At 39.9% G+C, this 21,777-nt stretch overlaps 1 protein-coding gene across 1 annotated transcript; it reads left to right on the top strand.

The window, feature by feature from the left end:
• The first annotated feature begins 1,672 nt into the window (after positions 1-1,672).
• LOC145468531 (uncharacterized) lies at positions 1,673-21,761 on the top strand. Its single transcript, XM_081452268.1, has 15 exons — positions 1,673-3,741; positions 9,529-9,547; positions 10,834-11,130; positions 11,570-11,938; positions 13,776-13,814; positions 14,155-15,038; positions 15,459-15,638; positions 16,377-16,511; positions 16,767-16,969; positions 17,652-17,763; positions 17,878-18,048; positions 18,229-18,363; positions 18,557-18,700; positions 19,077-19,274; positions 19,882-21,761. The coding sequence occupies exons 1-15, from the start codon at positions 3,637-3,639 to the stop codon at positions 20,572-20,574; spliced, it is 3,684 nt and encodes a 1,227-aa protein (XP_081308394.1). The 5' UTR covers positions 1,673-3,636; the 3' UTR covers positions 20,575-21,761.
• The last annotated feature ends 16 nt before the right edge of the window (positions 21,762-21,777 follow it).

The raw sequence follows: 21,777 nt of genomic DNA, 5'->3' as shown, positions 1-21,777 counted from the left end.
CTAACCCCCTACTCTCGAATCGTGCGGCTCATATAGTATCAGTGCCACCTACTTCGACTGAGGAGTACTGATCGAAGAGACTTCTTGTAGCAACGGCTTCACTCCCTCGACCCGAACTCTCGTCGACTGTTTGGTGTCCTGTTAGGTTCGGCCTTCAGTTCGCCAGCTAAATCATTCGGACACTGAGTGGGCTATGGGCAGCTCAGTTATCGGACCATGTCTGCCCTCGCCTGTTAACCGTGTCGATATTTTATTGTAGATGACTTTGGAATCCCACGATCGACTGAGGAATCTAGAATCAATTACCACCTTTCGAAGTGACTCGGCACTAATGTTATTTCCGTCAGATTTCTTGACACCACGAAACGACTGGTAGACGTGTGAATCACTGATTCATTGGTGTACTTAAATACTTTAATTAAGTTAATGTTAAAGAATAATTCGCCAGTTGTCAAGCTGTTCAACAAGTTGTTATTAATATGCTGGCTATCGGTTGAAACTGTTATGGCAGGGCAATAATTTGGACAGAGCTAACCAAAATGTGCCTGAAAACGGTACGAAATTGTGCTTTGAACGAAAGAAGTGGAAATTAGAGATGGTATTCAGACAGCTGGCATAATTTTGACTGTCCTTAAGTTTAAATGATTCCTGACCTGCTTGTCGAAAGCTATAGGTTCTCGTGAATAGTGGCCCATCCGGCATCAACCGACGGAGGGCATGCTACCACAATGAACCTTGGATCATGCTAGTCCATGGCCGCCGGCCGGTGAACTCGACATGTTTCAGATTGTGGCCCAACAATTGGTATCAGTAGCTATCATTATACCGCTTACTAGAGAGACGCCGTAAGAGCATAAAGGTGTTTGCCTAATAACTCGTTAACTGAGAAAGTGTCCTTGCAGCTTGAATAGCTGTGTCCAACGCACAGCGTGCCCACTTCCCACCCCCGGGCTTCCCACACAGGTCAAGCTACTGATGCTCAATAACCAGGGCTATTTATTCTGCTCTAAAAGTAGGAACTTTGGATAACACTACTAAAACTAAACCAGCCATAGCCAAAAGATGAGAAGGTGATAATATATTTCAGTCTAGTTGACTAGGCGTTGTTTTAATAGAGCAAGAATCGAGTGACCAGTGACATAGTGGCAATAATTACTAGAACACTTGGAGAAAGAGAACTTAGGGGGAAATAATCCGCACTTAGTGCTAACGCTCGTTGAAACAAACAAACAGTGACCAAACAATAGGCATTTGTTGTTTTTCTATTTTTTTGTGGTTAGATGTCTCTCCAGGATCGAACAACTCACTTCTCTCTGTAGTCAAACAAAGATCAATGATAGTGACCAGAGGATAGGCACTTCTCATTTCTGGCAGTAAATGTCTCTCTCTGTTCAAAGAATTCATTTCTCTCTACTGGTCAAAAATAGATCACGGATGATAGTGAACAAAGAATAGGTATTTGTTGTTTTTCTCATTTAATTTCTTGTAGTTTAATGTTTCTAGCAGTTCAAAGAGTTCACTTCTCTCTAGAGTACATTAGTCAAAAATGGATCATTAACCGATGACAGTGACCAGAGGTTAGGTATTTGTTGTTTTTCTCTTTCGCTGTGAATGCCTCTCTCTGTTCAAAGAATTCACTTTTCTCTATAGTAGATCAAAATAGATCATTACCGGAAATAACAGGAGTTTGAACATAGAAACAGGATTAGGGGCGAAAAAATCATCTAAGGAAATAGTTTTTCATGAGGACAACATAAACTGGTTTTACAATAAAATTAAAGGATTAGGGTTTTTGGAGAAAATGCATTTAAGAAAAGAAAGCTGTTTTGAGTCTTCAAAAAGGAAACACTTAAAAACGATGGTGATAGAGACTCAGCCTTAGGGTATAAATGTACGGGAAATATTTCCCAGCAAGAACAATTAGAACTTAAAATTCCAACTCACCACGAAACTGTCAAACGTTGTTTGAAATTTGTCCCATTTTGAAAGGCATTTGTCAGCTCTGTCAATCATTTCCTTTGGGGGTTTGTCAAGATTTGTCTTATTTTTAGGCTGATTCACGCATCCTGTTCCGTACCTATGTGAAGGAATTGTTTTTGTACGCCCAAAAGCCAGACCAGTGCTGTAGGGAACACTTATGCTTATGCTGCAATCTGGTTTGCGTGTAAAGCATCAACTGCGGGATCGAGTCGAAGCTTGTTCTTTTCTTCACTAACAAAACCAAGAGTGACGACAGCTCAGTGAATTGCATGCAATAATATTTCAATTAAAGCCTAAAATGTATCTCAAGCAGGTCGCCTACGAGGCGCCCTGCGAATAATGCTGAAGAGTGACATCTAAGAGCATTGCTTGAAGATTTTGGCAACCTTTGTGTGTCTAATTGGAGCTACTACGCTGGCACATACCGAGAAACTCCAAGCGATAACAATCAAAGCTATTCATTTCTTTAGAAAAACATTTTTCGCTAATATGCTTCCAATGAGAGATGTGCTGTCTACTTGCTCAGAGCGTTCGGCGTCCCCAACGAGGAACAGTGACCTTACAGACACTTTGCATTCATGAATGTAACATTCTTCAATCGCCCCTCACTGTAAATCCCTGCATAGCCTGGGAAGTGTTAGACGCAGTCTCGCGGTGGTTCGGTTTTTCCCACACTTTGCAATTAAATGTAATGAGAATATACACTAGATTTTAGTCAAGATAAACTCTAATTGACGAGATCAAAAGATAAGGCCGTTGCGGCGTTAATTGCGGGTCTGGATTCTCACGACGGGTTTTTTGTGTCGACGCGTTTCTCACGGAAAAAGACTCTCATTGAGAGCTCATGCGGTCAAATGTTATCTGCACCAGCCTCATTGCCAGCTTTGAGACCTTGCCAGTATGCAAAAATCTTGTTACGTTCGAAACTTCCTCTGACGTGAAATAATTCCCTAAACAGATGCTTGGGGTTGTCGGAAGTCATCTAGTGGAGTATACATACTAAAACAATACTAACAAAAACGCGTGTCCAAGAGTTTATGTCAAATCAAGGGGCAGCAAAATAAACTAACAATTTTCAGACCGAGTTACCCTACAATTCGGTAACTAAAACCATAAAGGCCCAGTTAACGTGATAATTTTGTCTACAATCTAAAACGAGCTCTAGTTGTGGTCATTATCTGTTCTTGACACCGCATGTATGGAAAGACAATATTTTGTTACGGGAAACTTCGAAAAGAACATCGTTATGGTCGTGTTAGACCAATTTGCCACACAGACATATAATAACGCAGCAAATATGAGTCGTCTCGTCTGCTTGACACCAAGCTGTTTTTTTCAATTGCGTTTTAGTTTTCTGTCTTCCCAGTCGATCATTTCAAGTTGATTAATCCAAGGGGTGTGTCATTAAAACGCCTGTCACCTCCTTGTGTGGTCTACCACGCATAGGTAAACACGATCTCTCAATTCATCAGGCCACATTCGCCAGGTGGCATTCAGCTAAAGCAGATCAGAGCGCTCAACCGTCCTGACGGCATATCGGAGTTCAGTCGTTCGCGCGCGCCCTCTCAGAGTGCAAGATTGTACTTCGTCTCACATATTAAGTCAATACAATTCATTTTTTAGAATTGAGAAGTCAGAGCAGATCCTCAAGGCATCATGAAGGCAGAGCGGATTCTTCGCCAAATGTGCCTATTGGTTGCCTTCTTGATGCTCGACGCCGAAGGCATTTTTAGACTAACAGAAGGCAAGACTTTTCAAAAGGTAAGTGTTTTTTCCTTTTCTGAGAGATTAAAGAGTGTCGCAGTGTGTAGCTTTTTTATTAAAAAGGTTTAAAAGGCGAGTTTCTCGCAAGAACGCCGCCAGTATTGCCAAACGTTGGCACCGTAACATACCTTCGCCTCTATTTGCACGCAAACACTTATCAACGAACGAAATATATCTTCCTTTGCACTGAAATCTGCCAAGTAAAAAACATTTTCAAGAGGCGCTAACTCAATTAAAATAATTATAAAGATTCTGACGGACGGACTCAAGAATTACTTGGCATTTACTGGGATAATCGCCGTAGATCTCTTGCATTCGTCACGTGCTTAATTGTGGCCGAGACTCGGGCAGGCCACATTCCACTTACCGTAACGTTTTCAAGTGTTGCTAAAAGTGCTTTGGCAAACTGACCTTGCACGTTTTTTAATCAACGACAGTCAAGCGATTTCAATGTTATCTCCTTTTATTTATTATTAAAAGGAATAAGAAAACCTTGATCAGCTTTCGAGTTGTGGTCCTCTGGGTGATCCATCTAAACACCTCTTGCCAAACAAAAGTTTTTTTGGGCAGCAAATGGAAATTTGCTTCTCGTTTATTTTGTAATCAATCTATTGAACTCTGTTCTTTTGAGAAGAAATACATTCTCCGAGATTTTAACAGCAGATTAGCGATTCCTTCTTTTTCTGGAGCAAAAAAGACGCTCATTTGGATGGAATGCAATCTCTGGGACCATTCAATTAAGTTCTCTTGTTAGATTTGCTCTTTGGATTTCATTTTACTGAAAACAATTTGCACCGTATGACGTAGAATAAGGAAATAAAACAATACAATTGCAATGTTTACGAAGGGACTTTGCGAAATCCTCTTTGGCGTGAAAATACTCGCATTGTTTTCAAATTGCCGTGTACATTAATAGCAGATTTTACTGCAATGATCGCAATTTTGTCCGGAACTCAGCACATTACCGCAGATGTCTCTAAAACTGGTATTTTAGTTCGTGGTAGGGAGTTTTTTAGCGACACATGCCCAACAAAACGAACATTTTAGCGTTTAATGGAAACCATATGTGTGAATCTCGTTTGGGAATTAATACAAATGACTTTATCAGTACCTAAATCATACAGGCGTGACCCAGTGTTTGACTTACGGTGGAGCGATGCTATTTTCTACTCTATAACAGCACTGACTAATGTTTATAATTGAGGCTTTGAACTGCTAAAATAACTTGTACAAGAGAGTAAGGAGTGAAGAATTGTTTATAAACTGAAGAGCCTGTTCATCATTTGCTCCTCCCGCTAACAAAAGATAACAAGATGTCTAACTATGCCAGTCCATAGGAACAGAGCACGTATCAAATAGCCTCTGGACCACGCAGCGGAGTGCTTCATTTTTCATCTCCCCGTTTCACATGTCAAACCATTCTTGTCACTGTAAGCTGAAATAATGGGTTGCCTGGTATGGGTTTGTGTTGTTTTGGTCTTATTTTAGATCGTACACTCTGATAGGATATCTGCTTCTCTCCCATCGCGGAAACAATTCACGCTTTCTCTATTGCACAGGGCTTGTTCTCTCCATGTGCTAGTGCGAATGATGTCAAGTTCTTTTCAAGGAAACAAAAGCTTATGACACGATGGTTATGACATGTAAATTGATTGACACAGAGGTAGATATATTTTATGTGCGGGTCACCCACTCCTGGATTCTTTTGAAAGTCGCTACTTGACATCAGTAGAGCTGATACGTCTGGGACCTCAACACAAGAAAACTCTGCATTTAACGTGTAAAACACGTCCAAGAAATCTATGGCGGCTCAGCTGACGAGTAAAACACTGAGATTTAAACTGAGAATCTAAAACAGCTCGACTGAAATATTACGTCCATATCAACCGAGCTACAATATAAGGAAATATGGCAAGTTATTAGGTCAGCGACAGAGGTCGCTTTCTTGTTAATGCTGTCACTACTGATTCGATCTGAAATAATCTTCTGCCAGAGGATAACTTGAGAATTCAAACTAAGAGGTTTAAGTGAAACAGTGGAACGCTTTGAGGTCACGAGCCAGCCTTGAATAATGCGTTTTCAACGAATCAGAATTAAGGTCAGTCACAATGCAAGAGATGGTTATCAGTTAAAGACCCCACAATAACCGTGCAGCGGCTGCGAACACTCCAAGTAACCGTCAATGGCGTTTGATAACTTTCATATTTTTTACCGTTGGGTCTCGATCTCCTGGGAAATACTATTTAGCAAGACGAATTTCTCGATCGGGTAGTCTTTCTTCTCGAAAAATGCAGGTCGCAGATATCGTCATTTGTACGTAACGTTCGAAGTCGTTTCTTTCCAATCTCAAAGACCACATCACAAATTCAGAGGTAATAAGTTACTGAAATTTTCAGGCACTTAAAGAAAACGGGTCCACATCATTTATCAAGAGTAATCTGTGTTAAAAGTGCTAGATACTCTTTGTTTGACGGAAGAAATGACGTCGCCCTTTGTTTCTGGGATGGGAAGAATTTGTTTCATACCCATGTTGGAACTCAATCGCCACAGGGTAGAAAACGATATCGACATATCTAGGAGGTAAATAAGTTTGTGACTAACTCAACATTCCATGACTCTGCTGGCATGCCAATCCAGGGTATCAGTATATTTGTTTACGATGAATAGTGTTGACAGTCGATTTTAGAAAGATTTTTACACCACAATATTGTAAATTGCCACTCTAAACTGCCAAGGTCGCCGACACAGGTAACTTCTGCCAAACAGGACACGAGACGTTTCCGTAGTTTTACAATGTTTAGTCTGTACTTCTTATCAAGCCTTCTTAAACAATCTAGTGTACCAAAGCTGGGGCCGGAAAAGGCTGCAAAATTGAACCTTTTTGCATTAGATGTTGAGCTCAGTAAAATGGCAGCTATATCAAAGGAACCCTACTGCTTAAAATAGAAGAATAAACACAAGAATATGAAGTTCCCATATCCTTCACAGCAGGCTTCAATTCACTGGATTGAGTTCTGAAATATTTGTGGTGAGACATTGCACGACGCGCTTTGTCAATGCACGTATACATACAAACGATGACACCATTTCATTGACGAGTTTAGGGTTTCTGTCCCGTTATTTATTTTTTTGTTACTCTTTCATGTTTCAATGTTAAACTGCTCTTTTGCTTTTATCCGTACCCAACGGCATAGGAGAATTTTAGAAGCAGTCTCGAACTGGAACTCATTAATATCCAACCCTTGATCAGTTTGTAAAGAGATCTTCGAATTCTTTGGTGAATTATTTTCTGTCAGACCCATTCCTTAATTTTCGCCCTCGGCATTTATGCGAGGTGGGTCATTTAAACCAAATTATGCAGTGTTTTCTTGGTCATTATCGCCATTACGGAAATTACGGGAGAAACAGGATAGGCTAACCAACTGATTGACTCGGATCAATCATGGCTCAAATTGTTTTTGATTGGTTATTTAATAGGACTGATATCATCAAGACTGAGCTAAAGAGAAAAACCCACTATTCCTAACAGAACCTATACTTCCGGACACGTTTTTTTTTTTCCCTCAAATTTTCATCCGCGCAGGACTTGATGTACTGAAGAACACGTTTTGCATACACACACACGTGTAATTACGGGTGACATGGCAAATTCCCCAAGACGACCGGAAATAAGTCTTGTATGGAGACTTCAGAGTATTTCCTGCAGTCTCGTTTTTATCACCAATTTAATTGTACACAAGACAAGTAGCAAGTGTCCTTTAATGCAAATAGCTTATTTTATTTATTTTCTTTTACATACAGACAATAGGGGAGCCCTTCCGTTTGGACAAAGGAAGTCACGTAATTCCTGTTCTTATCTCACGGGTATACATTGAAAATGCCGTTAGAGGGCCTGTTAACATTTCATCGTGTATTGTAAACTCAGACACATGTTGATATGGGAAACTCCCTTTAAGAATCTGCCATAAAACCATCTAAGCCTTGCACACTCTCTTTATATGTCTTGTTGAATCACTGGACTTCAAAATGCATAGCACAAATAAGCGATATGTGGATTACCCAAACTATCAAATCTGCTACGGAAATGTCGACGTTATTTTTTAGTCAGTTGAAGCTGATTTAATCACTGAAGCAAAAACAAACTAGGTTCTATAATTACCACAAACTGACCCTAAATTTTCCTTTGTCTCATCTGATGACAATCTCCACTTCTAATGATAAAAGGGCATGGAAAAAACTCTAGGAGTCGTCTTGGACATGGTATTTTCATCAATTTAATGGAAATCTCGACTGTTTTTTTAACAGATGAGGCGAGTTCCATCACTCGCCTGAATGCTGTCGTTCGCAAGCCAGGTAACACAGCAAGGAGGCGCTAATATCACTTCGTCATAAAACAACACCCCCGCTTTCCTACCAAACAATTTAAACAGCGGAAAACTAAAAACGAAATCCAAACAACCCCCCTGAAATTTTCCCCGAGACAAAAACCCTGCCTGATAATTCAAACAAACACAAAAGCACGCTTAGATTTAACCTACAGGAACGGAAATCGTCATGAACAGAGTTTGATCCTAGTACTTGTAAGTTGGACAGAGTTCAGCCGATATTTTTATTCGCTCAATCCTAGTCCAAATTTAAACGGCTGAGAAATGAAGAGCACAGTTTAAAAGGGTTGAACCACACCTCAACGACAACGTAATAAATAGCACAACTTGTTACTCTGTGGTCACACTGCGAACTATAGTCTAGAGACTACGCTAGAGCAATCCGTGTACATTAGACAAAGAATACCACACATGGGAATACTGTTCCATAGCGGTTATTTGAATGGTCACACCGAGAGATTAGTCAACAGATCTTAACTACCTCGCAACAAAATAAACAGCAGCACATAAACGTACTGCTCAATAGCTTTCATTTGAATGGCCCCACACTAGGGTTTTATCAACAGACTCAAAAGCTAGAACCACCTTGTACAGCATAATAAACAGTACCACATGAAAGTACTGCTGAATGGCTTTCATTTCAATGGTCACACACTAGGGTTTTATCAACAGAATGGCCCCACACTAGGGTTTTATCAACAGACTTAAAAGTTGGAACCACCTTGTACAGCATAATAAACAGTAGCGCGTCAGAAAGTACTGCTCAATAGCTTTCATTTGAATGGTCTCACATTAGGGTTGAAAAGTTACAACCACTCTCTACAGCATAAAAAAACTGCTACTACTCAACAGCTTCCAATGGAATAGCAAAAGCTAGACATTCCTGGGCTTTAAATTTAGCTAGTACAAACCATCTTACACGGCATAAATAGTATCGCATGAAAAACCGCTGAATATAATATTACCTCTTTTGCTTGAAATAATCACATAACCGAAATGGGGATTTGGCAGTCCACAAACAATTTACATATGAGCTATGTTCTGAAGTATTCGTTTCATATGTTTCATTTGGTTGACGGTCAGATAGTCCCGAAGAAAATTGAACCACGTCAACATGAACAATTTACCCTTTGAAAATTTAACCAGTTATTAACCCCGTTTATACCATGTCATAGAAAATACAGCCAATCAGAATACAGGAAAGCCGTTGTATACTATCGACGTTATTACACCTAAGCTTCCCATTGTACACTGCTTTGAGTGTGCTGGCCACCGTATTTTTTATGGCGTGGTATATATAAGATAGTTATGCAGCGCTTTCTCGTGTAATACCATGAAGTAACTACTACGCATACCACTTGAACGGGCGATTAATATATTTTTTCCCTACGTTTTGCAGGCTGATCAACCTGAAGCAGGTAAGTCATGCAGTTCTCATTATAAAAATAAACTCGAATGTAATAGGAAGTTTGTTATTTAAATCCAATTTTGCGGGTCGTAAAATTGTTTGGAATTTGGCTTTTTTCACTCACACGAGGTATTCAATGTATGCATCCCTTTTCCACCGGACATTTTCAAAAACCGACAGTCTTTGCTCCCATAGCAATTTCGCCATCTTCAGACTGAATTTTCCAAGACAGGTAATGTAGAAGTTATGATACTTCGTTTGGTCATGTTTCAGATTTTTCCCGAACAAAATAGACCTTTTTTTGCCAAAATTGGACTCGTTGTGTTAAATCAGACTTCATTGCATCACGCACCAAAACCAATTCAATCACGAAATTACGTTCTTAACAGACTGTAAAGGGCCTAAGTTCCATTTACGATATTTATCTCTCCTCCCCGCCCTGGTGAGAAATCTGCAATTCAAGGAAGGTCTAATTTATTGTAGACAAATTGTTACTGTGAGGACAAGAAGAAAAAAAAGACGAGACTAAAATCAAACAGTTGAATCGGTGCAACTTATGATACGAATTCATTCCAATTATAACGTGCTCATGCATGGTTTACTGAATACCGACGTCAACAGTGAAAGTTCTCTTGTAGCACACAGCAGTGGATCAATGACTTGTATGGTCACGTACAAAAGCATGAATATCAGACTATATCTGTCGACGTTTTTCAACCCTTGAGAGCTAGTCTTAAGAGCTGGCAAAAGAATAGGAGGTTTGGTTTTTGAGCAAACGACACGAATCGACCTTAGGTCAAGACTTGGTTTGGAAGGAATTTACCATTGACACTTCAGTGGTAAAATAAGTCATTTAAACCCGTGTTTTTTTTTTTATTGTATTCTCTTTTCCATCAGCACGCAAAAAAATACTCTTAACAGGAGTGACTGATACTTACTTTGGGTTTGCCTTCTTTTTTTTCGTTGTATTTTCTTAATTTTTATTGATTTGAAGTCACTTCAATTTTTGATAAACACACACATAATTCATAACCAAATGTACATCATACATTTAGATACACACACACCTCAGGTCCTCTTAACTCTCTTCTACTTTTAGATATGTTACTAGCACAGTGCAGCAACAGCACGAGATTCTATATCAGTCTCACTGTCTTTGTACTTGCCCCATTTTATATTGTGAGCTTTTAATTTATTATCTGATTTTGCGATCATTGTCACAAGCTGGTGAATCATTTTAATTTTGGAATTAAATATTTTAATTGAAGGGAGAGACTTGGGTTTGTCTTCCAACAGGGACTGCTCCATCAGTTTTTATTGAACCTAAACATAAAACTGTCAGAGAAGGCAAAGGACTGTCGCTAACCTGTACAGCAACAGGCAAGCCTAAACCTCGCATCAGATGGAAGAAGAACGGCAAGACGATCCCGCAGAATAAGAATAACCGAATCAAAATAAGGGTCACAGACACAGGGTCCAAGCTGAGGATAAAGAACTCGACAATCCAAGACTCTGGGGTGTATCACTGCGTGGCAAAGCTTAAGAACTATCACGGAAATAGCCCTTCTGGAAAGGCAGTAGTGGACGTAATAGGTGTGTTTGGTTTTTACGCAATTTTGTTGCACAATTTTTCACGTAATTGTCGCAAGAATCGCCACGAATTTTTCACTAGCCTGGTTCAGTTTGGCTTGCAGGTTACGTACAAATTGCAACCATTGTCAAAGCGGGAAAAACTTACGTGCGCTGATTCCTGATTGGCTAAAAATATAGGATGTTTGCTCTTGTTTTGTTAGATCTCATTACAAACACACCGAAAATACTTGGCCTATTAACGACATTTTAGTATGACTGATTCACTCAGCTAGGCATTTTGAAAGACCCACAACTGTGGATTTGGAATTAAACTCTAAGAATAATCAATCCACTTAAATGAACTCTTTGTTTGTCCATCATTTCGTTGCTCTAGCACTCTTAAACTTTTTTGTTTCTTACTTTCTTTTACATACCTCTTAATTACTTTACCTGTTTACAGTTGGGACATGTGAACCGTACACAGGGAGCGTCTGCTCAAGTTACATCTTAAAAGACACTAGAGTGTTAATTTCACCTCTAACAACACAGCAACATTCTGAAGACAACATCGTTCTCGCGACATCAACTTTAACAGACTACATCAACCCAACGTGCAAGAAATCGCTTTTAAAAGCTCTCTGCTACAACCTTTTTCCACCATGCCAGAGCAGTAACCAAGTTAAACCGATGCAACTGTGCAAAGGTGAATGCGAGATGCTTCAAGTCACGACGTGCTCGAAAGAATTCCCTTTGCTGAGAGAGCGACTTGGCACATCCTTAGCCGAAGAGATTATTCCAAACTGTGCTAGGCTGACCAGATATTGTTTGAGTGAGTAGATTTCATTAAACATTTTACAATATTTATCGTGGCGAAGGTAAATACCAGTGTTTGAAATCCATCCAAAATTTTTTTGATGTATTTGATTGGTTGAAACAATGCAAGTCACGTGCGCAATTAACACTGGACAATTTTCGAGGATATCGCCATATCCTCTAGTCTCCAAAACTTGTTTTCAACGCCAATCAGCCATGCCACGAGCATGGTACAAGGGATTTTTTACGAATTTTGCTTAGTTTTTGGTCGCATTTTTTAAACTATCGAATAGAAGTGCGTTAACAGATCAAGAAGGCTTTGAAAGCCTGTAGAATTACTTTGGTGTTTGGCAGTAAGGCAGAAAAATAGAGAGGCTTTCTCCAATCTGTGAAAATACTAATTGAAGGAAGATAACTACACCATCTTCCGCTGGACTGACACTGGACGGAAAGCAATCCTTGGACATGGAGTTTTGTGCAGTTTGTATTTAACCTTTGATAAACACCTTACTGCGCAAGCGCGTGTTGAAAGCCTTACCTTGTAACTGGATCACAAAATTGGCACGAGCTGTTGACCTAATGATGGCGCGAGCAAAGATAATTGACTTTTAATACTCGAACTTAAAGAGACCTTATTTTTTATTTTTTTCGAAGTGTTATCTAATGCCCGGTCCTCACTTACGACGCAAGTATGAGCATGAGCATAAACATAAGAGGCTTATGCACCAGTGAGGACAAATGTGACGTAAGCATAAACATAAGCTTTCTGCTAAGGCTTACCCTCATGCTTATGTCCAATGAGGACTTGGTTGACATAAGCATGACGTGATCGCTGATTGGCTGAAGTTCTTTCGTTTATGCTCATGCTCATGCTTATGCCAACATGTCCTCTCTGGACACAACGGCGACATAAGCATAAACATAAGAAGAACGTGAGGTTTTGATATTCTTATTCTTATGCTTATGTCCGGCCGTCCTCAATTACGCATAAGCTTCTTTCGTTCTTGTATATGATCATGCTTGGGTCGCATTTTAGGACCAGGCTTAAAACAGAAAACATATTCTGTCTCTATCAAGATTTAGTATACTAAGGCTACCAGCGTTCTATCACGAATACCGTTCTCTTATTGGTTACGCTACTCGCTGACTATTCTGTTGTAGATATAGTGAGAAGACTAGCAGTGTGCGGTGTTAAAACAAAATGGCGGCCACTTCTTTGCGTTTTCGAAGTGTCTGTGAAGAGGATTTAGATAGAGTTTTGAACAAAGTAAAAAGCTTTTCAAGCGGAAAAGACTAATCAAAAGCAATGTCTTTCCGTGGGTGGGCTTTTAATGTAATCTCATTCACAGTCCGTTGTTTATATTAAACCTTTTAAATACTTTTTATTATCTTTAAAAAGTAGATGTCTGCCGATTAAATTTAACGGGCAAAAATACGTAGTCTCGCAAATGAATGTTTTGTTTGCGAACAACAATTTATTATCCAAGGTTCCAGGTACGACAAACTGCTTTCAGACTGTACATCTTACACCATTGGAAAGCTTGAAATCATATTTTACTGTTTAGTGTAGCTATTTCTATCATTTCTAGATGATGTCTTGCTTATAGAAGCAATCTCCCCATAAAAATTAAGAGATTTCAAGCCCCCGTTTAGAAGAGGGACACGGGTGAGCGAAGCTATGTGTGGGCCAGCCTTCTTTCCGGAAGCGCTAGAGGCGCGTGAAAGCTTTCACGAGCGTAGCTTCTGCGCTTTTAAGAAGGAATCGAAATATGTGTGGTGTAACGATGGAATTCATATAGAGTTTGTCGTTTGACATTTTTCATCCTTGTTTTATTTTCAAGGGAATGAAACAGCTCAAGGAAGGGACTCGTGTCAGGAGAAAGACTCTGCAGGTGAGCCGAGTAAACAAGCTCCAATCAATGGCTTTTGATAAATTCACTATACCTTTACGTTTAGATTTTCTCTTCTAGCTGTTAGCTGCGCATAAGTGGAATATTGAGCTGAACGCGTTAAAAAAAGGGTTTAGATTTTGAGGATTTCTAAAGATTTTTGATCATGTTTTCCCGAGGAATTCCCAAAATTTCCCGTGATTATCGGGAAAGATCATACGCATAGTGACAACATTAGTAGCCTGCCACCTTCTCTTTTCCTCGCGACTTTCTAAAACCTTCAACACAGCCAGAATATGCATTTTATTTACCGTTGAAAAGTGTGTCTTTCTTAAATTTACAGATGTTTCCCAAGCGGTTATTAAGCCTATGAGAAGAAACTATCCAATATGCAGCGAGCGATTAAACAGGGAATTTGAAATTTACAACAGAGAGGTCTTGCAGCTTGTAAAGAACGTCAACTCGGAATTACACAATGGAAGTATGGCCTTAACTTCTCATTCCAGTGAAAGGTCTACGTACTGTTTCTCAGCCGCTGTCCCTTTGAGTAAACTGGTACGAGAATGGAAGACCTATTACAGCACCCCTCTCCTTCCCAACTTCCAGCGGCCACACGACCTGACAGTCCCCGGATTGCAAATCTCCACGTTAAATTCAAGTATGAGCTCCATATGGATTCCGCTCGGCACTTCGGCTAAATACAAGGTACACGAGAAAATTTCCCTTCGTAACGTGACATTTTACTACCGGTTCCAGTCTGGACACGGTTCGTTTATCGCAGAGGGTGAATACAACCTTTGTGAAGCAGCTTTCAGGTTAACAGTGGAAACACGTTACGACGGAACCATCAAGCTCAGCGGCTTCTCCGAAACACCTCTCGATCTAAGCAACATCGAAACTGCCTTCCTGACGAAAACAAGTCTACCGTACAAGTTAGTTGAGGCCGTCAAAAATACAAATTTATTTGTCCTTCGACTGATGAAACCAACTATGGAGGCTTATATAAGCAAAGACCTGATGGTGAAATTTTCTGGGAAGTCATACTTAGTGCCCAGTGCCCTCCCTGTCAAGCTTGAGTTTTTTGGCTGGAAGTTGCATCGACATGACATGCTATTGGTGGGAATTACAAGCACTCACGTGACTATAAACCAAGCACTGGAGTTGTTGTTTCCGCGATGGACCGTTCCTTTTTTGGACATTACGAAACACTCTCCCGATGGATCCAGTGTAAGTAGATGTCTTGCTCGTTACAGCGGTTTTCAATTGAGTGTAACACTAAAGTAAGCACTCTGGCCAATCACAAAGGACGCAGGAAATCGTATGACCCAATCAAAACTGAAGTAAATAAATGTAGCTGATGCAAAGCGCGGGAAAACGTGTGCGGGCGAGACACGCTTGGTTTTGGTTTTACTTCTGATTGGCTGAAAAGTGGAGCGAGCTTTTTTACCCAATCATAAAGCAATGTAAAGCCAATTACTTTCCGACACTTAGTGAAAACCACTCCAGTCTCATGACGATAGTAGAAAATCATTAGGGATGGTTACTGCAAGTGATGCATATTATGGTTACAACAAAACTAGCTCCTGCATTTCCAAGAATTATTCTATAGCTCTGTTTATGGACCAGGTTGTCTTTTTGATCTGCTAGGTTGGAATAATACTATCTGCGCATGCTCTGGACCTCAGCAAGACACCGTATCGCAGATTTCAACAGCAGCCGCTGTCTTTAGCGTTTCAAGACACAGTTCCTCTAGGTTTAAGCCTGGTAACGAGAGCAACAGTTCCTGTGGAAACACACAACAGCAGTCAAGTCTGTCAGCTTTTCCAGGTTAGCCGACTAAATATTTATATCATTTTTCTTGCTGCTCAAATTAATGACATGTTACGTTCAAAGATCATTTCTTCATCAAATTGTCACTTAAAGGTGTCAAGCATTAAACATCCCAGGCTAGCACTGAGAGGGTTCTAGAAACTGGAAAACAGTTTAAAACTGGCATAACTCACTGGTGCAAGTTAGTGAACCTCGTTGCTTCACAGGGGGTGCCACATACTTTTTCCTCATGTTTTTGCACTGATGTTTGGTTCGCGTAGCTTTACAGAGCATTCCTCTGTGTTGAGGTGTGACAAAATCAACATAAGTCAACCGGTGTTTGCAGACTAGCAGGTTATGAAATTTATTTAACATATAAGTGCAAATTAAGACTAAAAAACTGTCTTTGACCATTTTTCGTAGAAACACTTATTGAGATGCCGCAGAGCAATAGCTGGCTTGCTTAACTTCAAATGAGAAACCAAGGTTCACAGCTATGACTAATGAATAAGGTGGTCGTTTTGTTGTAGATTCAGGCAAGACAGTTTTACCCTCAATGAGCGTCAAAAAAATGCGTGCGTGAATTGCTAGAACTTAGGACATCGTGATGACGTAGGAAGCACAGGTATACCATTCATATAGGGAAGAATACTCCTTCGTCGTCATCAACGACGGCCTTATAAGCCTCAAGGCATGAAGACAAAGGTTTCTTTTTTGCTTTTTATTCACTTTCCTTTGGATCCTTTTCCCGTTTAGACTATTTTTGGCCGTGGAAGTGATTACACATTGAAGGCGTCGACCAATTGGGAACACGTCACACTCGACTGGCATTTTCACCGCCTCTCTAATGTAGCTGTTACATCATTTGACAGGTTGCAGATGAAAATGAAGGTACAGTTTAACAGTTTTAGAAGAAGTTAGAAATCTCACATAGTGGATACAGATGAAGGGAGAGGAGAGGGGTGGGGGGAGGGGGGGTGCGTGAACGTCTGAAACGAGGCCTTCTCTTGCTCTAATAATGAACGCTAAGGCCAGTATTAAATAGATTCAGAGCTGATTGAAATTTTTGATCCATTATTTTAAAACTTTGTAGATGCAAATATTGGTTTGTTTGACTTTCATTCAAAGGCCATATTAATTATTAAGTTGCAGATCAATGGCACCAGTCTAGCTTTTGCCATCGACGGCTCCTTTTACAAGAGCGGACAGCAATCCGACGGCGTGCCGTTTAGCGGTCAGCTGACATACGAAGGGAGCTCTTCGCACTTGCTGGGAGATTTTAGAACCCAGTCTGTCTGGAGAAACGCTTTTGGGATTGAATACTTAGCTATGAACAATCTGCAATTAGGGTAAGAACGGAAATGTTTTTGACACTTTAATAAAGTTCTCACTCACACTCACTCACAAATAAAGGAAAGATTTAGAATTATTCAATTTGGCAACTTGAAGCATGAAAACAGTCACAAGAAAGAAGATCATCGATCTTCAGAAGCGCAGCATCGGATCGCGAGGTATAAATCTCGTTACGTAAGGTGGAAATATTAATAATTATAATCATCATCATCATCATCATCATAATGATAATGGTTTACTTAACAGATCCACAAGGTGGCTCTTCTCTGTTAGATTACATCATTTACAATTAACACAAATTACGTTATTTACAATTAAAATAATAAGAGTGATATGTGAAAGTATGGGGTAACCCTAGAAAAAATACTAACAGATTTGAAATTACAGTAAAATTAACTAATCCCTCCGTACTCTATCACATAAAAATTTCCTAGAAAGTTAAAGAGATGCTGTAATCTTTACACTTTCTAATAAATTCTAGTAAATTGTTAAATGGCTTCTACGCATTATCTTGGAAAATGCCGTTTTCGATCGGGACCACTAATCTAATGCAATTGCTTGAACGCAGTTCCTTGTGACATTCCTCTTTTATTATTTTTTAGATAATCTGGCCAAGTCTCAGTGTAAATAACCTTTTTCAGAGCCCAAATAATTTATGATTTTTCTTTTTTCTGTTAGGTTATCCCTGCCCACTGACCAATCACAAAAGAGCAGTATAAGAGGGGAAGCTGACCTTAAGTTGGGTTCTGGTTGCAACGCAACTCCTAGTGGGGAAAACAACTCCATTAAGGTTTGTACAAAGCTAACAAGAAAAAAACAACGAAAAATTTCCCAGTCAAGGCAGCGAAACTCTTTGTACCTTTTCTTTGCGCATTGATTTGAATTACATTGTATCTTTTTACAGAAAAATTGTGTCACTGGGCATCTGTACTTGGGTTTCTCAGATGAGTCCGCTGACCATTTCTTCTATGGCTCGCTGGCTCCTGTCAGTTTACAAAAGCTGCTTGAAGTGTGCAACATTAAACACAAGCTGCCTGGTGCTATGGCAACCGTAGGATTTCCTGAAGGCCTTCAGGTAAATCAGCGAGTCTGTAACTGGGGATATTATATCTAAAAAATTGCTTCCAAGCATGGTGTAGCATAACTATTCTAGGTGAAGAAGACGTTATGTGGGTCGCTGTGCGACCCTCCTCTATACCATGCAGTGTACAATTTTATAAACGTACTTTTGATTGACTTTCCCCCTCTGCATTAGATCTCTGTCGCCAAAGGAGCACACGACCTTCGTTCTCTTGGCGGACCAAACCTTAAACCGGGCTTCATATTAGAGGGCAAGATGAGTGTCTTGGGAATTGAAACCACTGGTGCAATTTCACTGCTACCGAGAGAGGTTTGTTCCACAGAACGTGAAAATTTTCAAATTGAAGTAGTTTTGAGGCGCTAGTTTTGATTGCGTGCGTGTGCGTGCGGGAGGACTACACGCATGTTTGTTCTTGCGCGTCTTACGCCTCAGCTTCTGAGTCGAGCTCTTCATTTAGAAATGACTTTTGGTAAATAGATAGTTTCTTTTCTTCCATTTTCAGTTTCTGATTGATGCAAAAGTCATGTCAGACGAGACTCCGGCGACCCTTGATGACGTCACACCGTTGTTTTTGCCAAGTTCTGATCCTGAAGAGACACCCAAGGTATTCCTGCAGGCTCGAATGGATCCAGTCCCATTTGTGAAGGTAAAGAAAAATGTTTTCCAGGGATGTATAAACTGCAGATATAAGGTGAAGAGATGAAATTATCATCGGAGTCGTGCTTAATGGAAAGTAGACATCACAGGTTTTGCAAGGTTTGAGTTCATTACCATGAGGCCGCATAATTATGCACTCTGAGCAGGGTAATTGAGAGTTAATTGAGAGTTCGTATGTTCTCATGAAAGGGCTAGAACGATATGTGAAGGGTAGGAGTGAAATTCCCATTAACACTGACAGACGATCGATAGTCAGCAAGGAAAATTCATAACTTGAGACTGAAAGGACCATGTGAAAAACTTTGAGTATCTCCTTTCACCAAAATTTTGGAATGTTCTCCTCAAGTTTTTTTGTTCTTTTTCAGGTCGACGGTTACGCTCGGCTGTTTGGAATATTCAAGGAAGTGCGCATGCTCGTCACCAGTGATTCTCTGCAAATGTATCTAACAACTGAAGTGAACAAGTCATTCAAAATCAATGTTCACGTGACCACAAATTACAGCTCGGATCGAAATGAGACTCAATTCAATGCTACGGTTGTCTTTGACAATGGTTTATCTAAGGTAAGAAGTCATTCCTTCATTAAGCTCCATTTTCAATCGTTTCTTTCAAAGACTGTTTTAGGATTTCGTTTTGCAAGTACCCCTTCGCGAGAATCAAGCAATTTAAATTCACATTTGCCAAAGTAAAGCAATTTTATTTTCATCTTTTCAGACTGGAAAAATGCGCTCGCATCCCTTGTGTTAGTCTTTAAAAACTTTACTTATGCTTATTTACTAGTTCCAAACTGCATGTACTGCGAAATCACGTAATTACATACAAAAATAAGGTTAAATAAAAAGAAAAGCGATTGTAAAATTCTAGACCATCGTTTGGTCCAACAAGAACAGTTCTTGTGTGAGCGAGGTTTGCTCAGTAGGGTGCAAATAAGCAGTCCTGTTTGGAAGATTGACTTTATAGTGACGTTTAAAACTAACTTTGATACATATGTTATCAATAGACCGTGCGCCGGAATATCATTAAAAACAGCGTCATGTGATTTGCATTTAAACAGATTGCCCGCATTAACCTCCATTGCAAGCTAGTACCAGTCCAATACCGAGAGTACGAAACTGATCTCATTTTCTTGCGCGTGCAAAGTGTTAAAGTGCTGATTCAATCTTTCCACAGTTAACTCGTCTCGCCTCAAAGCAAGTGGTGTTTATGCTAGAGTCGGAAATGTCAAAGCTGAAATCAGCCAAGGGAGAAGTCCAGCGTCTCAGAAGAGAATGCGTGAAAACGATCAAACGTGAATGTTCTAGCTGCATGAGCCATGGAGCGTGTGCAAGTTCTCTCTCAAACTTTGACACAGACAGGGCGCTAAAACCATCCACAAACACTTCTGAAAGGAAACGAGATACAAAACGAACGAGATCGACCATGGACATCTGTCACCAGCTTGTTCTGGACCGTTGCCTGGCAACCGAGACCGCACCCCACAATGTTTGCAGATTTATCAGTTCAAAACTGAACAAGACATGCGCAGCTCACGAGGCTGCAGCCAATTCTCAGAGAGAGCTGGAGCGAGGGTTGCGATGGGTCAAGCAAGCCGAGCAGTTTATGTACAGCGATTTGTTTCAAATTCACGCGATTTCGTTCAAGACAAATGTTACTTCGGCCAACCTGGAGCAGCTTTATTTGGACACTGTTTTAGAAGTCACAATATTTGGACAAAGACAGAGGCTTGACGGGCTAAGGATGGATTTTAACGAATTCGTGAAATTATCCTCAGAGATCGCAAAGTACGCGATGGACTGGTACCAAAAGACCCAGCCCCAGTCCAAATCAAAATCCCGTCACCCTGACAACAGGCCCAGGCAGTAGTATTGACAATGGCGTGCATTATGACAAACAGTTTCTGACAGGAATCAATGTTTCATGATGTGTAAATTAAAGATCCTACGATCCGTAGCTACTGATAGTGGCCAATAAATGGTCGAGAACAACAATAGGTTTAGATGTAAAGTAAATCGCTTTTTCAGTCGTGTAAAGTTTGGAATAATCTCCCGATGTTACTTTATAACTAAACGAGCGAAAGTGTCGCAGCTACGAAAACTTGAGGTCATTTTGCTAACCTTAGTTGTGAGGGAAAAATCTTCCTATTCGTTTCTATCAAGCCATACAATGTTAAGAAAAAAACTTCAAGGCAAATTTTAACTGTACTACACTTTAGGGCAGAATGGTTTGTAGAGGGAAACCAATTATGCTGACAATTATGTTGGTGCTAAATGTACGAGTATCATGTGTAGTTTAGACATTCAAGTTCTTAGTTCTTCGGATAGTTACAAATATCATGAATTTGAATGTACTAAGGGATACTGTAAGGCATTGTTATCAGAAAGAGGAGTTTCTGCAATTTGAATTGATCAGCTAAAAGGTTGACATTATAAAGCAGGCCCAAAAATTAATCAAATTGGTATTCGAAATTATTGACATTAACTAAAGGGAGCCAAATGTGTTGCGGCCCTTGCTTATTCTTCGGTTTTAAATTAGAACTCAGTCCTAACTCTCCTCACCGAAGAGGAAATTAGCTGATAAGCTTAGCTGATTTTTATTGAAGTTCTTTTTAAAGTTGTAAATTGAAAATGAGATAAACACTTTCCCTTTTTTTGTTAACAAGGCTTTAGGATTTAGATTCTCAGCGAGTGAGAATGCGAGATTCCAAACCTTCACAATCAGTAATAACTGAACTAAAGCCTGCTTAACAGTTTACTGCTTTATGTAGAACTGTGGACATCTCATCTTCTTTCTAATTAAGCGTCCAAAGGATTAGGCTTTTGTCAAACACTGTGCAGAAGAGGAGAATGACTTGTCAGAAACTTCCAAAGCTTCAGTGATTAGTGACAAAACCTAACCCCGCAGTGGTTTCAAACAGTTTACCACTTCATGTATATGATATTTAATTATAAACAAGGAATTTCCAGAGGGAAGATTGTACGTAGCACCTACGATATGTGTTAGGTCATGTTTTGTTTGAACATATACAAAGCCAAATAAAGTAACTTGAGAAGAAATCTGTAGGTCTGA

This window comes from Orbicella franksi, chromosome 14 (genome assembly GCF_964199315.1).
Source record: "Orbicella franksi chromosome 14, jaOrbFran1.1, whole genome shotgun sequence".
NCBI lineage: Eukaryota > Metazoa > Cnidaria > Anthozoa > Scleractinia > Merulinidae > Orbicella > Orbicella franksi.
This window is presented reverse-complemented; position numbering and strand designations above follow the sequence as displayed.

Bases quoted from the DNA above. Each gene is read 5' to 3' on its own strand.
- LOC145468531 (XM_081452268.1), top strand. From the start codon at position 3,637: ATGAAGGCAGAGCGGATTCTTCGCCAAATGTGCCTATTGGTTGCCTTC. The intron at 13,815-14,154 runs GTGAGCCGAGTA...TTAAATTTACAG, and splicing joins TCAGGAGAAAGACTCTGCAG to ATGTTTCCCAAGCGGTTATT. The intron at 17,764-17,877 runs GTTTGTACAAAG...ATCTTTTTACAG, and splicing joins GGGAAAACAACTCCATTAAG to AAAAATTGTGTCACTGGGCA.